This window comes from Lethenteron reissneri, chromosome 22 (genome assembly GCF_015708825.2).
Source record: "Lethenteron reissneri isolate LAM-NWPU_2019-01 chromosome 22, ASM1570882v1, whole genome shotgun sequence".
Taxonomy (NCBI): domain Eukaryota; kingdom Metazoa; phylum Chordata; class Hyperoartia; order Petromyzontiformes; family Petromyzontidae; genus Lethenteron; species Lethenteron reissneri.
The window spans coordinates 11669376-11687320 of NC_083800.1; the positions used below are offsets into that span (position 1 = coordinate 11669376).

A 17945-nucleotide genomic window follows, 5' to 3' on the forward strand; every position below is an offset into this window, starting at 1 on the left:
AAACGGGGGACGCGGCCCCTATCCGCTTGAACTCGCGTCGGATGAGTCCGGCTGAGCGTGAGCACGTTCGAGGGGCAGTGGAAGACATGTTGAAAGCGGATATTATATCTCCGTCTAATAGCCCGTGGGGTGCGCCTGTCGTGTTGGTTAAAAAGAAAGATGGTAAATTACGATTTTGTGTGGATTTTCGGAAGTTAAATAAAGTGTCGGTGGCAGATGCGTATCCCCTGCCGCGTATGGACGATTCTCTCGACGCCTTGTCAGGGGCTAAGTTTTTTTCAACGCTAGATCTCTCTTCGGGCTTCTGGCAGCTTCCCCTTGACGAGCCCTCGCGGGAAAAGACAGCGTTCCGTACGCCGCAGGGGTTGTTCCAATTTAACTGTCTGCCGATGGGGTTGAATGTAGCCCCTGCCACCTTTCAGAGATTGATGGAGTTGGTATTGACGGGGTTGCAGTGGGAGACATGTCTCATTTATTTAGATGATATTATTGTCTTCAGCCGCACATTTGATGAGCATTTATTGCGGTTGGAGGCCGTTTTTGCCAGAATGCGTTCTGCTAATTTGAAATTCAAGCCTAAGAAATGTCATCTACTGCAACGTTCCGTTCGATACTTGGGACATATTGTTAGTGCGGACGGGGTGGCCACGGATCCAGAGAAAACTGCGTGTGTCCGGGATTGGGCAACCCCCGCCACGGTGGGTGATGTGCGTCGGTTTTTGGGGTTCGCCTCATATTACCGGAGGTTTGTTCCGAATTTCGCTACTATCGCCAGGCCTTTGCATCTCCTTACTGGGAAGGGGCACAAATTTGTGTGGGGACCGCCGGAGGAGGCAGCGTTTCGGAGCCTGCGCGACCTACTGGCTACTGCGCCGACGTTGGATTATCCGGATTTTGAACATCCCTTCATTCTGGATACTGATGCGAGTGACACCGGGATTGGGGCGGTGTTGTCCCAGTCAAAAGGTGGTGTTGAGCGTGTGGTGGCGTACGGGAGTCGGGTTTTGTCTCCCGCGGAAACTCGTTACTGCGTCACTCGCAGGGAACTTTTGGCTATTGTGTATTTTCTCCGCCAATTTCGACCGTATCTGTACGGTCGGTCGTTTATTGTCCGAACGGACCATGCGGCCTTGCAGTACGCTCTTAAGATGGACCAGCCATCCGGACAATTGGCGAGATGGCTGGACACGTTGCAAGAATTCTCCTTCCAAATTCACCATCGGAAGGGTGTGCGTCACGCTAACGCGGACGCACTGTCCAGGTTGCCGCAACAATCCCCTTGTGCGTGTGCGTCGGGGACGCATAGGTGTGGACCGGCTCAGCCCCCCCCTCAACCTGTCGCGCGGGCAGTGGATGTTCTCGAACCTCCGCTTACACCGGGACCGGTTGAAGGGGGACCGGCTGACGGGATTTTGCGTCTTCCAAGGTCTGTGTGGATTCGGGAGCAAATGTTGGACGATTCTTTGGTGTCGTTACGGAAACGAACGGAGAAGGCGGGTAAGGAAGTCGGTGCGGGTGGTAATTCGGAAACTGCTCTCCGAGATGGGTTACTGATGTGGAGGGAAGGGATACAGGAACACTGGCGTCTCGTTGTGCCTGCGTCATTGCGCTATGAGTTGATTCGATCTTTGCACTGTGACACACTTTTACACCTGGGGGTGCAGAAAACCCTATTGACGCTGCAACGAGACTATTATTGGCACGGCATGACGACGGATGTCGTCGGTCACGTTCGCGCGTGTCCCGATTGTGCCCGCCGTAAGCCGCCTAAACATCCATATGTTCCGCCGATACAATCGATTAAAGTATCTCGGGTTAATGAGTTGGTGGCGTTAGATATTTTGGGACCCTTTCCGCCATCAGCTAAAGGGAATAAGTATTTACTGGTGGGGGTGGAGTACCTCTCTCGCTGGCCGATGGCCTGGCCCTTGCCTGACCAGTCAGCGGCGTCTATCACGGACGCCTTTCTATTTGGGTATGTAATGGACAAAGGGGCTCCTGAGAGGCTCCTTACGGATCAGGGACGTAACTTTTCGTCTAAATTGTTGGGGGAGGTGTGTGCGGCTCTTGGAACTAAAAAGATACGGACGTCCCCCTACCACCCGCAAACGGATGGTATGGTGGAACGGTTGAATCGGACTCTGTCCGCCATGCTGTGCCATACAGTCGGGGAAAACCAATCTGATTGGGATTTGCATATCCCTGGGGTGCTTTCGGCGTATCGCATGACGCCGCACGCGGCTACTGGATACTCGCCGTTTTTCCTTATGTACGGCCGTGAGAACGTGCCGCCGATTCATGACCAGTTGGGAACCGGTGCGAGGGGGCCTGTTAAGCCTCTTCCTGAGTATATTAAGGACAACGTTCGGCGTGTCGCTGAGGCGAGGGAAAATGCCCGCATGGCTACTGCCAAGGCTCAGGCCAGGAATGAGCGGTGTGCCCGACGTTCAAAGGGGGAGTGTCCCTGGAAAAAGGGGGACCTGGCCTGGCTTCATTGCCCACAGGTGCGGCCAGGTACATCTCCTAAATTACATCGACCTTGGCAGGGTCCGGTCCGCCTCATTGAGGTTCCTAACCCACAGTCGGCGCGTGTTCAGGTTGGTGCACGGCGTTGGTTCGTGCACACGTCCCGGTTGAAGCCATACATTGCCCCACGGCCGGATGCGTCATCTCCCCAAGTTGCCTTGCCGGGGTCTGTTGCTGCCGACTCGCCCTTGCCTGTGTCTGCTGACCTTGCGAGAGCGCCTGTCGTACCCTTCACAGACAAGCCGGCCGTGACAGCGCAGGGAGGAGGACCTTCCGCTTGTGGGACGCCGACCGGAGCCGCAGAAACCACGGGACCTGCAGCTCTTCCTATCCCTCCGCGGACGCGAGTACGGGATGTTTCTGGACGCGAGCGGGACAGTGGCGGGCCTCCAATGGCGACGGAAGAACTTGCGCCCGTCGCCCCTAAAACCCTTCCACGTTCCCGCTCGGCGGGTGGGCCGCCGACCGTCCGGGACGGCCCGGCTACCCGTACTCGCTCGAAATCCCTCACGTTTCGTTAGATTGTGTTGTGTTGTGTTATTGTTATAATGTTCTTCAATGCTTCGTGTCTTTTTGCGTGTTGGCCCTTTACACCCGCATTGCTTTTCAGGTTGCAATTCAGCCGAGGTCGGCTGGATTTTCTTTAGGGGGGAGGGTGATGTAATGCGGTTGTAAACGGCCCTTCTGAGGTGCCGTCAGGGGGGGAGGAGTTAGGTCACGTGGGGGGAGAGGGGTTGAGTATAGAAGGAGGGGAACCGGAAGAGCAGGGGGAGTGACGGGGAAACAGGAACAGAGGAAGGCCACGAAGGGCGAAGAGGGGTGTGGCGAGATCGCCACGAACACGGGGGGAGCGAGGATCGGCACCGTTGGCCAGCGGTGACCGACCCGAAGCAGCGAGGAGGCTGCAGTCAGCAGCGGGGCTGCACAGAGAGAGTGGGCAGCGGGTCTGCATACAGTGACAGCCAGAGGGTCTGCACATAGGGGTAGCAGCAAGTCTGCAGGGAGGAGGTTACAGTAGATGAAGCAGAGAGTCAGAGGGGTGAGGAAGCTATAATAGCAGTGAATAGCCGGGGGCTACAAATACAGGAGTTATAACAGAGTGCCGTGTGGGTAAAGACGTGAACCTGAATAAAGACACGAAGACAGAAAGAAGTGTTCGAGTCCTTTTATTACACATGTTTGATTTTTTTCTCGAATTCACAAAAAATATTGAAATCGCATAATTTCGAAATGTTGAAAAAAATCTTTAAATTCTCATCCGTTATCAATGGTATGTGGTTTGAGAAAATCATCTTGCCTGCCATTTTAGTTTTTTGATAACTAATGTGTTACATTCTTGTAGTCGCCTTTAAAGAAAAGAGAGTAAAATGACTATAATAAATTCAGATGCTTAGCTTTTATTTAATAGATCGATTACCTGAGTTAATAGATCGATTACGAATAGGGTACGAAAAGGTACGTAAAAAAATACTCTACTTTCGTACCTGTACCTGATGAAAGGATATTGTACCGTAATATCGTACCGTATTTAAGAACCAATTTCATACCGTACTGCCACCCTTGCTGAGCAGTCGTCTGTCACTTGCTGTTGGACACTCACTTCATGGGCATACACAATTGATTTCTTAAAAAATAATTTATATATATGACAAGACTACACCTTAATGAGGAGATGTGATCGATGAAAGCCATCTATTTGAAAACGATCAAAAAAGTTACTCCCCACCGTTTTTTTTTATCTAAGTGCATTAACGTTTCCTAAGCAACGCCAAAATAAAAATCACGAAAAAAAATACGTTTTTGTGAAAATTATTGAGTGTTTTGACCCACTGCAGATATGTGGTCTTGAGCTGTGTGGATCCGTTCTAGCTACAGAATTGGCGGAATTAATTTTGGACGAATTGAATATTAAACCAGACGCTGTCAAGTTCTATATGGATATCAAGGTCGTACTAGGATACATACACAACCAAACCAGAAGATTCTACATCTACATCAGCAACAGGGTGGAACGCATCAGGAAGTCGACGCATCCAGAGCAATGGAATTACATTCCAACTAATTAGAATCCAGCAAATCTCGGGACTAGGTCCATCCCTACATCTCTGCTGAAGCACACCATGTTGCTCTCGGATCCCGCATTCCTGTTACGACTTGGCGGTGGCCCATGTACCACCAAGGAGTCCTTTGGGCTCGTAGAACCCGAGTTAGACAATGAGATTCGTCCCCAAGTGACAACCTTGTTTACAAGCATGCTGCCAAGAAGTCCATTGAGTCTGCACCATTTTGAATACTTCCCAAACTGGGCAATGCTCTTGTAAGCTATAGAGCATCTAATTAATATTGCAAACTGCCTACGTCATACACACAGAGGTGCCACTGATAACTGCAATGGGTGGCATCACTGCATGGTGCAAAGCACTCAAGATGAGCTTTCCAGAACAAAGCTATCTTCCATTGCATGCAACATGCAGCATATGCAAACGAGATCAACTGCATTAACAAGCATAGGTATTGGATGCTTGGTCCATCCAATACCTATTGAGATTGATGTTATTTAAGCAGAAAGTTATGATGCTGCAGTGTTCATCACTAGTTTTACTTCGTTCTTCATGAAACGCATAGGAATATTTGACGTTCATCCTGGCAAAGTCTGTATGTGTTATTAACACGAAGTTGATCTGCTCGAATAGTGGTACAATGCAACACATAGCGAGGCCGAGACATTTAGTTTACTTTGTTATAAGATTGTAATTCGTAATATTAATTAATAGAATTTTCTTAATTTAATAAAAAAATATCTATTGCTTAATACATCAATAAATTAGTAACCCAATTCGTTTTACAATAGTAATGTAGTACACACATTTTACAATGTTTTTTTTTCAAAGCGAGGTAGACTTCAGGAAAACTTTTCTTGGAAATGCAAGTATCAGTGGAACAATTTGACACTCATCTATAAACAGCAAAGGAGCAGCCCTGCAATTACACGGTCATGCCAAGTATCCCTTTCAAGGGTATTTTGTCTGCTCTTCCACGGTGGCCAGACATCTCAAAAGAGGGGGGAGGAGTACCCACACTTTACCCCATGGCATGCGACCTGCCGATAGACTGTGGTGTACAGATTCCAACTACAGTGGTCCCTCGGTTTACGATGCCTTCGATTAACGATCTGCCTCCCATAGGGTCCCATTGTTTCTATTAAGGATACATTTTCGATTAACCAAGTTTAAGATACCACGCGGCCGCCAATTTCGGCCAATCGGAGGGCTCCAAAGTGGACTCAGCAGACCTCAGCCAATAAGCAACGCCCTTTTCTGAGCGTTTTGAGAGCAACTGGCTCGCTAATGATCCCTCAACCTCCACCACCCCTGAACCTCCAGAGGACTCTAATGGAAGGAGACTCTCCTTCCAAAAATTAATTTTCTCCCACCCCAACTCCTAAGGTAGTAATTTTTCTTTTATGCTCTATTTATGCACCTTTGTATGCTCTATTTATTTATTCATTATTTTTCAATGTTTCTATTAATATTAATTATTTCATATGTTATAACGTTTATGTATTAAAATTGCATGTTTAAAAGTTATAAACTATGTTTTTAAGGTGAAAAAGCTAAACTTCCCATCGTCTTGGAACAAATTAAGCCTTTATCATGTATTTCCTATAGTCGATTAATGATAACTTCAATTAACGATGGGTTTCGTGGAACCAATTCACATTAACATCGTTAACCGATGGACCATTGTACTAAGTGGACAGAGGTGGGGCTGGGTTAATAAACTTGCCAATTGCTTCAACTGCCGTGCCGGGGAATCAAATTTTGGTGATCTCTGGACTGCAAGCCCAGTGTGAAAACCATTACATCATGGCAGCATATGATCTAAATAAAAAAAATGATTAGAGCAAACACAAATACTATACAATTAAATACTGTATCATAGAAGATCCATATCACCACTAATATACTGCCAAATGTTCTTGGTTGCTTGATTGCACTTGTATAACGCCATTATAAAACTGGTAAAGTGGACGCAAATTACTCGTGTAACATCACTCGCAAGAGCGCGCAGTGTTTTCTTTCTCAACCTTGATCCAAATAAAAATTACACATTTCAATGTACGCCGTAATGTGAGGTTTCAGAAAGGGACTGCTGGCAATAGCTCAGCCCCTCAATCGTCTGGTTTGTGGGTGTGTGTGTGCCCTTTGAGACATAACCAGTGTAAAAGTCGCAATATAAAATACTGTTAAAGTCATGATAGCAAACCACAACCAGAAATGTTTGATAATTGTGCACTTTGAGACACTGTAAAATAAACATGAGGAACAATAACATGTAACTTGATGATGATGTAGGAGACAATGGTGGTATACAACACATTGATATGTAGATGCTAATGTGAATGACCCACACCACATTCCACCTGCAGTGTTGGTTAAGTTCCATGTGAAGATTCAAGGGGGACTCAGCAGATATAACAAAATCCATCAGGATTGTGTCTTTTATGAGATTAGTGTGAAAATTGATCTTCAACGTAATGTACTGAGCATTTTTAAATGCCCCATTTTCCAGACCTCTGGCATTTGGCTACGTACGGTGCGAAAAAAGTTCAACATACATACATACATCATGGGACCTCCCTTGCCAGTATCAAAATATAAGAATCGGTTTTACCATTTCTGGCAATAAAACAGCTACATCATGCATGTTCACCACAAGTATATGTGGGTAAAGCAGACATGATTCATTGCAGTTTTGTGTTTTAACATCTTAACACCTGTTTTATTGCCAGAAAGGGTAAAACCTATTTCTATATTTTGATACTGGCAAAGGAGGTCCCTTGATGTAGCTGTTCGACCCGAGCTCTCAATGCCCTGATAGTGGCATTGTCTTTGTGCTGTTCGCTTTTTGGCGTCCTCTGCTCTAACACTTTCTGAAACTAGGCTCTAAAGAAAGCTGTCTCTGGTGTGGCCCAATCAGAAGACAATGCACATACTGTCACAGCATGTTTTTTGTTTGCATGTTCACCACAAGTATATGTGGTTAATGCAGACATGATTCCTTGCAAAAAGTTTCAGTTTGATGTTTTCAAATCTTAGCACCTGTTTTGTTGCAAGAAAGGGTAAAAACTATTCTTATATATACATACATACAGGTCGTGCCCTGGAATTGGGTGCACCTATTAAAAGGCAAAGGTGCAGCCCTGCGATTGCTTGTTCATGCCACTGCTGGTGGAAGGGCCTCCACTAGTGGGAGCGAGGCCCCTCAAGAGAGGTATTTTGGCTCACTCCTCCTCCACACTGACCAGGCATCTTGAAAGAGGTGCACATCTTAAACTGTTCAAAATGTTTCACGGCTGAAGGCACACTCCTTATATACAACTCGTGTACCTGGTGGGCCCCTAGACATCCCCATGTCCTGAAGGGGCTTTCAGGTGCCCTTTGTTGCAGGTGACCGATGCCAACGTCGCGCAGGTGGCCAGCGCAAACGTGGCTGAGCCGAGCATGATGATGGCTCCGCTGAGGAAGAATGCGGCATTATAATCTGCCGTCAAGTCCACCAGCCAGCCTGTGGGACAGGGGAAAAACAGGCCTCATTTAGAACCCCTCTTAACGACTAATCGCTTCACGACGGGCCCCCATAGAGCCCAATGTGTTTTCTTACCGACCATTCCCCGGTTAACGACGGGCTGTCACAGGTACAGTAAATATTAAATAATGCATTGATTAACCATGTTACTTTTAACATGTGTTTATAATGTTGTTAGTATCTTCATGTATTAATATATATAAAAAAAATTTAGACGTGATTTGCCTAACGAAGATAACATTTTAAGTTGTTCATATCAGAAACCACTGCAACAGCACAGTCTGATTTGTGCCTCGGGGAGGTCTCGGGGCAGCTGTATAGGCGTCCGAGTGAGAAATTTCCTTTCAGTCATTGCGATTAGCAGCTTCGCATTTTAGCCACGCCGATTGAGACACATTCAGGGCGGTGAAAAAGGCATTCATGGCTGTAATGATGATGTCACAGCGCTAGGTTGCATTGTACAAATACACCAGGTTACGGCCTACATGCTCGAAGCGTTTGGCAGTGTCGAAGAAGTTTTGTCTTGTGGACTTGAGGGTCATGAGGACAGCATGAGTGCTCTGTTGTTTTGTTTCGTATTGTTTATAAATGCCTACCGTTGGTAGATAAGACAGTTATATCACTTTCACGGGAAAGTCAATAATATCACGAGGTTTTTCTTAATTAGAACACCATATTTTCAGAGGTCACTTAACAGGCCCACCAAGTGGAAATGTTATCGGAACGATTTAAGCCTTTAACGTGTATTTCTTATACTCACTTAATGACCAATCACTTAACGGACGGTTTCATGGAACCAATTACCGTCGTTAAGAGGGCTTCTACTGTACCAAATATCAGACAATGGCGCTTTCACGCTCGACAAAGATCCAGCCGCTTTCTTCGCGTTAATCATTCGAGATATTTAGATTTTTTTTCTCCAAAAGAGCTTGAATTGAGAGAATTACGTGGACACACTATCAACCCACTCCACTTCATTGAATCTGGTGTGTGTACCATGCACAGCCTTTGTGTCATTCCACTTATGAATGATGGCCTACCACACCTCATGGCTCAAGGGGGTTATTTTACCATACGCCACGCGTAGACATAAAAGCAAGTACAGAACAGCAACGGTTTATGCTGCAGTTCCATCTGCCGCCCACTATATAGCCCTACAGCGGCCTATGACAGCCTGTTTTGTGCATGGTGGTCACCCCATCAAAGCACTATCCAGGCTCAACACCTGCTTAGCTTCTGAGATCTGGACGAGATCAGGCACATACCTGATGACTTAGTTACATCGCGCCGTGGCTATTTGCATTCGAACTGTGGAACTTTGACGAGGTTGTGAACTCACGAAGGCGTCCAGAGCCACTTAAAAGCGCACGCGAATACGGATGTCACCGTAGGGCTCGGTAACCTGCGGTGGGTGGGCCGAGGAGGTAGGGCAGCGCGTGCATGGCGTAGATTAGGCCGATGGCTGTGCTGGCGCTCGCCGGCTCCACCAGGTCGGCCACGAGCACGGGGATGAGCGGGGTGCACGCGCCGTTGAAGTAGCCGTAGAGGGCGGCGAAGGCGACGAGCAGCGAGAAGCTGCGCATGGCGGGGAGGGCGAGGGCGCACGCGCCGTACAGGCCGACCGCCACGCAGTAGCAGTGCGCTCGCCGCGACCGAAGGCACCTGGGCGAGCACGAGTGGGAGATCGTTACGGACCGTTGCCGTGCGAGTCGAGAGACCCTGACTCTGTGCGTCACTCGCGCACGTTCGAGGGTGGTTGGCGTGGGTCTCTGCTTGCAAGGAATCAAATGAGGGGCCCCAGTTAAATTCCCCCCCCCCCCCCATCGCTTCATCGCCCGGTCCTTTCTGCTCATCTGGCCCATGGGTGACAGCGGATGCTGGAGGCGCACCCAAATTGAGTGGTGTTTATAGAATATAAGAATTAAAAAACGTATTGTGTTTTCTAAGTTCTATACGTGTTATTTCAGTATTTAGATGTATGTAGAATTTCTTTTGCACCGTATGTAACCAACAGTGCTAGTCGAAGGTGCACGGGGGGGGGGGGACAACAAATGCTATATACGTTCAAACTATTACCAGGTAATTCTCAAACTCTACAAACACCGTATACCGCCGCCTACATCAGATCACATTCCGTGTATCAGGCAACAAAAAAGAAAACCCCCGGAGCCACTGACTCGCGGTCGATGAGCCAGCTGTACGTCACGGTGCCGACGATGTCCATCACGCCGAGGAGGGAGAGCAGGAAGGCCGCCTGCCTCTCGGGCGTCTCCACGCTGTGCGCAAACGGCACGAGGTAGACGAGCGGCGTGATGCACCCGTAGGCCAGCAGGGACACGGACAGGCACAGCACGGGCAGCTCGGGCCTGCACGCCAGGGCCCCGCGGCACCCTCGCCGCGCCGCCGCCATCGCCACCTCGCACAGCATGCGCGGCCTGCAACGGGTGCGGAACCGCCACCGCCGCCGGGTTAATGCGGGGGAGGCCTTAAGAGGCCATGGCCGCCCCCCTGGGGGACTCCGAGGATATGTAACAGCACGTCCCACTCTATGAAGGTCAAAACAGCGATGCTCGGCACGATGGTAAATCCTATAGGTACCTGGTATTTAGAGCCATAGCATCACTATGGTTAAAGTGCGTTTGCATCACATCGCCTGTAGTGCACCACTATAGGCGGTGTCCTACAATTCCAACTGGTTTTGTTTGTATTGACTGTCATTTAGATCTACAATTGGTATTTCACATTTTAAAACTAGCACTGAAAAATCCAAGGTGAATTAGGATAGGAATGTTTGGAATCTTGCGTAGGTGGTGGTAAAATGCTCAAGGGAAGGAATTGAATATACAGATGGCCACCCAAAAACAATTAATCTGGTGCTAGTGACAGGCCACGGATATCTCGACAAATTTGGATGTCGCCTGATGCAGCTAGTTGTAATTACTGGCAAAATGTCGTACTCAGATTGTAAATGTTGTGGCTTAGCTCTCCAACACATCTGTGTGCTGGACTAGTAACGAATTGGCATGTTCTGTTTAGGTGACAAACCTTACTAAGGGGCCGTCCATAAATGACGTCACGCACCGAGGGGGGGGAGGGGGGGTCAGACATTTGTGACGATGTGTGACGAGGGGGGGAGGGGGGGTTTGAGAAATGTGACGTCACATCAAAATGCGCAACTTTAAATAAATATTGATGAAATAGAATTGTTATAACAACACTAATTTTGATTAATTTTCATTATTAACTATTTGATTATTTAAATTTACTAAGGTCACCTTTTATTTCTTCCATGAAGGAGCATTTTGCTTCTCCATGAGAGAATGGAGAAGCATACATTTTGTAAATTTTTTGAATGATTGTTATTAAACATTTTGATTGTAATGATTCTACCAGGGCTTTTCATTCTGTTAAATATGTGATTGTTATACTTGTACTCTCCATTTTGCTTTGTTTTACTACAAATTTTCAAGTATTTTTTATAGTTATAATTACTTTTATTTTATAATTATAAGAGAATTTCAATATAATATTCTGAACATCTGCAGTTTTAGTTGAATATTTTCAAGTGAATTTTATGCTAAATTTCAGCTTTCCAACGCCTCCTTTCTAATACGTGTTTTCTCCTACAACAGAGTACAGCGCCACATTAAATACGCACTATAATGACAATATTTTTAGTTTAAAGTGATTTGAAGCATGTTTTATTTTCAAAATGGAAATATGTTTGGGGGGGGGCAGAGCTTTGTGACGTCATATTTGAGGGGGGTCTGACTTTTTGAGAGGCCATGTGACTAGGGGGGGAGGGGGAGTATAAAATCGCCCAAAATAGCGTGACGTCATTTATGGACGGCCCCTAATTGGCTGTCGGGTGGTGGCGGGTTTAACGACACATTTATACATTTATGCAATCTAACCTGAAAAAAACCTGTATTATGGTTGATATTGGTCGCGAAATGCCTCCGTGTTAAACTGACAGAGTAAGGAACTGTTGAACATCTCTGCTATTAGAGTTTCCCGCAGGCTGTCATTTGGCTGGATGAGATCCCATTAAAATGCAATAGCTCTTTTCAGACCTGTGCAAAGGAAGGGGTCTGTCACGGTCACCGTCTATGGAAAGTACAGCATTAATCTTACCAATTTAGTTTTTACATATTGGGTTGCGAGGCAGTGTAGGGCAACGTGGTTTGTGGTAGGCTATCAGTGCAGAGTCGAAGTGTTTTGTTCCTGCTCCGAGTTTTCTCCAGCTGCCCCTGGTTTCGTCCCACATGAAAGTGTATAAGAGGAAATGGCTAAACAATTATCCTTATAATAGGCATTTGTGATTCAAAAGTCACAAATGACTTCACCTTGCAGAACAGCCTTTAGATATCGATTTTAAATCATGTGTCTCATCAAAATGAATATTATAATGCAGTATTCTAGCTTCCACCAAACTATTTCATGAATTAAAGAGTTGATTTAATGTACAGCAATTATACAATACTCTGGTTTCCAGTCTTTGAAAATCATGATTACAATGTAGGATATTTTAAGGTAAACGTAGATTACCCATATGCACGCACATACAAAGAACTCCCATATAGCCTCGTGGATTGTTATACCAAGTACTGTGTTAGTGAACCCCTATTAAGTCCAGATTACAGGCAAGCATAGAAATAATATTGAATAACAATATTTGAGGCCATTGTCCTATTGGCTTTTCAAGCCAATATTATCCAGGCAACATTTGCTTAAGCCAGCAAACGCAGGACCGATTTTGACCTTCTGGGTTTCATCAGCAAAGGTGGGCTTGTTAAAACAAATGCTGCTAAGGGTTAGCAGATATTATTCAAGGCAATACGCATTATTGTATTACCAACTGTTGTAGCGTGGCATTATGGGTAAAAATGTATATATATAAGCAGAACTCAGATTAGTTTTCCAACATTATTATAGCATGGTTTGCTATGTACGAAGCGAAACAAGTAAAAAAAATGAAAAAAATAATTCTTAATATGAAAAAAACATTCTAGAGGAGGATAAAGAAGAATAGGTGGAGTCACACACTTGTAGCGGTCGAGAGGCGTCGCTGTCTCTGCCGGCTGCTTGCCGAGCAGGCCGGGCTTGGCGGTGGGAGCGGCCGGCGAGGCCAGGGGCCTGAGCAGGGCTCCGCACACGCACAGCTGCGCCACAAAGGCCCCCAGCAGCAGCAGCGCTCCCCGCCAAGCGTACACCTCGATCAGCAGCTGCTCCCTCCGCGCGACGTTTAGTGGAGAGAATGGAATTCAGAATCAGAATTGGCTATGTACATGGCTCTTTATCACAAATGTCCAGAAGGGCATGGCGTGAGAACGTTACAACAACAAACAATACACAAACACGATAGGAGTGTAAAGTATAGGAACGGTAAACAAACATACATAAAAGTAAACTTTTTTTTTAATCTTCCCAGGTATTTGCTTCTTTTTCAGAAGCGACCTGGCCACAAATGATAGCTCAACGAAGTGGCTTATCATCATGTGGAGATTTAGAGCAGCGAATTGGGAGGGTGGGTATAGGTAACGGTGCATTGCGCCTTAATTCTTAACACGTAGTAGGCTTTCGCGACTAATATTATCCACAAAAGATGTGTTTTCTGGATTAGAGTGCGTAAATATAAATGCGTCGTTAAACCCGCCAGCACCTGACAGCCAATTGGTAAGGTTTGTTACGTAAACAAAATATGCTAATTCGTTAAAAACTTTCAGTTGATACATTTATATGAACAAAGGAACCAGAGGCATCAAATGTCATAAGGACTCTCTGTAGGCATCTGTTCAGAGACATTCATTTGACAACAACAGAACTGTGTTAGATATGTGATGAGGTGGGAGTTCTACACTATTTGGTGAGGCAGTGAATGTAATTTCCAGCCAGGTGGCGCTATAGTGCATGCCTCTCAATCTGGAAGTTGTGAATTCAGAATCAGAATATTTATTTATACTGGAGGAATCCGATGAGCTTTAAAGTTATTTTTCACAGATGTTCAGTAGGGGCAGGTGAGAACGTTACATGTTAATTTAATTATCGGGTCAAAGGGTGACTTAGCCCGTCATCCTTCCATGGCTGAAAACACGAGTACAGCTTTGTGTGAAGTTATCAGTGGTTGTTCGAAAGAGACATTTGCGTATGTCACAGGATTGTGGAATTTTCACCACTGGCTTTGGGGTGCCTACACAAACACCACCAACACCATTACAGTGCTCGTTTGAGCATAGAGACACTTAGACTTTATGAATGCTAACCTTTTGAAAATCTGAAATGCTGAAATTGCAACTGATTTAAATAGGAGTACAGGCATTGTAAATACACAGTAAAATGAAATGCAGTACATGGTCCCAAAAAATATTCAAGTTGGGACAATTCGTCGATTTATTAACCAAACATTTTTCTGGCTCCTTACAATCTGGTGGAAGCCCAGATATCTTGCCTCTCTACAAGCCACACCCAATTGTAGACAGCTTATGACGCCAATGACATCACCAAGCCCTGCCCATCACCTCCCGTCCAGCAACACACATGATAATGGAGGTGATTATTTTTTTCATATTTTTTTGTTTATCAGATAAGTTTAGTAATCAGTTTCTAAACCAATCAGATCGTCCAGCTCTGGACTAGACTTGTCAAATGTTAAAACATAACACTGCTAAATTGTTCATTTTAAAATGTTACCACATACATTAATTACATTTAACTACCATAAAAAAACGGAGGAGCCAGAGAAAAATCCACGCGACCATCGGGAAAACATGCAAACTCCAAATATACAGCAGGCGTCAGGGTTGGGATCAAACCCACGACCTCGTGTATACGAGGCGAGGGAGTTAACATCTCGCCAGCGCCGGAGCACCATAAATAAATTGTTGTAGCCGCCTTAGGCGGTACCGCTTTCTGTTCTGGCCCCATGGATGAACTGGCACCTGGGTGAGTTTGCTGTCTCACCTGGACCACAGGTGCCAACACGAAGGTGCCCACTCCGTTGCCGGACATGGCCAGCCCTGTGGCCAAGAGCCGATGCCTCTGGAAGTAGCGACTGACAATCGCAATCGAGGGGGAGTAGCACAGCGCGAAGCCTAGGCCTGTGGTAACGTAATGGCAACATTGCGTGACATGTCATCATCATCAGCAGCAGCAGCCATAATCAATCCACTGCTGAATAAAGGCCTCTCCAATTCATCGCCATTCCCCACGGTTTTGCGGTGATGTAACATGCTTGAAATATGTTTTGGCATCAAGAGCCACTATATTCAATAGTCACATTTCAATAGCCATTTGTTAAATGTGAGCACTGACTTTATAATGCTAGAGGCATATCCTAGGATGTAACTGACATAAAACCAAGTTCCAAGGGAAACAGGTAGGCTTTCTTTAACCGTGTCACATGTGACCTTACATTGATGTCGGCTTTTATTCGAATGACCTAATAATTAACCAGAGTATCTGCAATGTCGGACTTTCGTATACAACCCATTTGTGATTCGCAGTGTATTGGATTGGTAAACAGTAACTTGTGTCGTTCTAAATATTCCTCTCCTATGAATAGACCACAATTATTTTACTGTGGTCTGAAATGTCGTTGCCTTAAGTATTAGGAGATAATGTTTTTGCTTCACTTACAAAACACGGTTAGCAAATAATAATGGTAGTGTTATCTTTTTCACCTATAAATAAACACCCTAAACAGATGGAGTGCTGTGGGTACAGTTGTTACGAACTGCACAATTTACATCAGTGGCTACTGATATGTGAGTTCGTACTAGGCACGCTCTTTCACCGTGCTGCACTGACCAGCGTGGCGAAGTATGGTCCAACAACACCTATGACCAACATGGCATTTGAGGCCTTCAACCAGATGCAATCTGACAAATATCTGTAAATTACTATTATAATTTGCATTGAATGTTACCATACAGTATCCCCTCATTATTCGCGAGGGATTGATTATGGATATGCTCGTGAATATAAAATTTCGCGGATAAAGATATTGGCCAACGAAAACATATCTTCGTCATATATTACCTTAAATAAATACATAAATAGGCTTTCTCTCTCATTACTTAATCCCATCGCTTAATATCATAATTTTATCTCATCACTTAATCTCTCATCACTTGATCTCTCATCACTTTATCTCATCATTTTCTCGCATCACATTCTCTCTCATCCCTTTATTTATCTCTCTCTAAATGCAGTTGTGTAGAGTTCCAGATGCGATTCACGGATAGCGAAAATCGCGGATAGCAAGTTCGAGAATAACGAGGGAATACTCTCATTCCAATATACGTCATCTGCAGGGGGTGACACCTGTAAACTGGTTTCGTCACGTGCAGTCCTCAAGCAGTCGTTGACTCACCAGCCATCAGTCCCAGGAACAGGTAAAGGAATTCGATGGTTGGGGAAAAGGAGGCAATGATGAAACCAGAGGATGACACCAGGCCACCAAACATCACCGTGGCCCGGCAGCCAAAGCGAGTGCTCAGCAGGCTTCCAATGGGGGCTGCATCACAGCACAGTGGCCACGCCAAGTGAACGGACGTCAACAGAATCGCAGTGTATCGCTTCGTGACAGCTCAAGGTGATAAAATATACGTGATGGTTTTGTGTTCAGTTTAAGTTAGAATGTACAGGTGGATAAATGTACAATGGACATATTGAGACAATGTATAATGATAATGATCAGTGCGGATGTTCGTACCACACAGCATGGTGGTGCAGTCCATTATTGAGTTAATCCATGCAGTTGTAGATGTGTCCTTTGAGAAGTGTTGTTGAAACTCCACGAAGAAAATTGGTATGCATCTGCAATGGATTACACGAATTACACAGAGGGTGCAAGTTGCTTTGTATATAATATTCAATTTGCATACGAGGTGAACCCAGCAATCATGGAACGTTGGGCCGATGGATCCAACTGCTTGCCAACATTGGGCCAACGTTGCAGGTTTGATATCAGCCATTTCGATGAGCTGTCATGTGTGATCAAGTCACATCTGATCAAGAGCTAATAGCTCAGTGGGATTTACCTGGTAAATAACGTAGTTTAATTTACAAAAAATATATAAATACAGGAAAACTACAAATGCCTCTACCAGGACTTTTTGCCAGTATCAAGATGATGAAAAAAAACCGAATAGGTTTTACACTTTAGAGCAAGAATACAGGTGTTAAGATGTTCAAACATGCAGAGCATGTTTATTTGCATGTTTTAACACAAACATGCAGTACGCAGATAAATTGATCACATATGCAAAATCATCGGAAAATTACTCAATTGGAATTATAACATCGCAAAAATTATAATCAGTGAGGCTTTCATAAGAAATCCAAATAAATTAAGGAGCACGTGGCCAGGAATTAAGGATGTCTCTGCTAGATATATATTTTTAAGTTTTGGTTATTCAATATTAATTTGATGAAAAAAATAAGAATAGCTTTTATTATAATTTCTGCCAATAAAACAGGAGGCGTTAAGATGTTTTAACACCAAATATACATCTATTTCAAGGCATCAAGGCTGCATTAACCACACGTACTTGTGGCAAAACATGTAAACAAACATGCTCTGATAACACTGTATTACAATACTCGTTGGTTCTTTCGGTAAAGTCACGTAGGTAGAAATAAAATAAAACAAATAACGACGTTTCGATCACAATTTATTTTATTTATTTGTTCCTGGGTAGTAAGTGTTATTTCCTAATTGCTTATGCCTCAAAAGTACAGAAATTGGCTATTATTCCCCACAAACTTTGCTTTTGTAACAAGGACAGTGATATTTGGAAATGTACCTATTTTCCAGAACATTCCAGATA

General features: G+C 45.0%; 1 protein-coding gene across 6 annotated transcripts in view; it reads right to left on the bottom strand.

Moving 5' to 3' along the window:
- Positions 1-3184: 3184 nt before the first annotated feature.
- SLC16A9 (solute carrier family 16 member 9) overlaps positions 3185-17945 on the bottom strand; it is a 35231-nt gene continuing 20470 nt past the window's right edge. For 5 of the 6 annotated variants that reach the window (XM_061556573.1, XM_061556572.1, XM_061556571.1 and 2 more), the window contains 7 exons: positions 16829-16932; positions 16487-16630; positions 15076-15212; positions 13162-13340; positions 10293-10550; positions 9518-9777; positions 3185-8094 (listed from right to left, as the gene is read on the bottom strand). In XM_061556573.1, the coding sequence (XP_061412557.1) occupies positions 7928-8094; positions 9518-9777; positions 10293-10550; positions 13162-13340; positions 15076-15212; positions 16487-16630; positions 16829-16932 (1249 nt within the window). In that variant the 3' untranslated portion in view covers positions 3185-7927. Of the gene's footprint in view, positions 8095-9517; positions 9778-10292; positions 10551-13161; positions 13348-15075; positions 15213-16486; positions 16631-16828; positions 16933-17945 lie in introns of all 6 variants that reach the window. The other variant, XM_061556575.1, reaches the window with a different exon arrangement.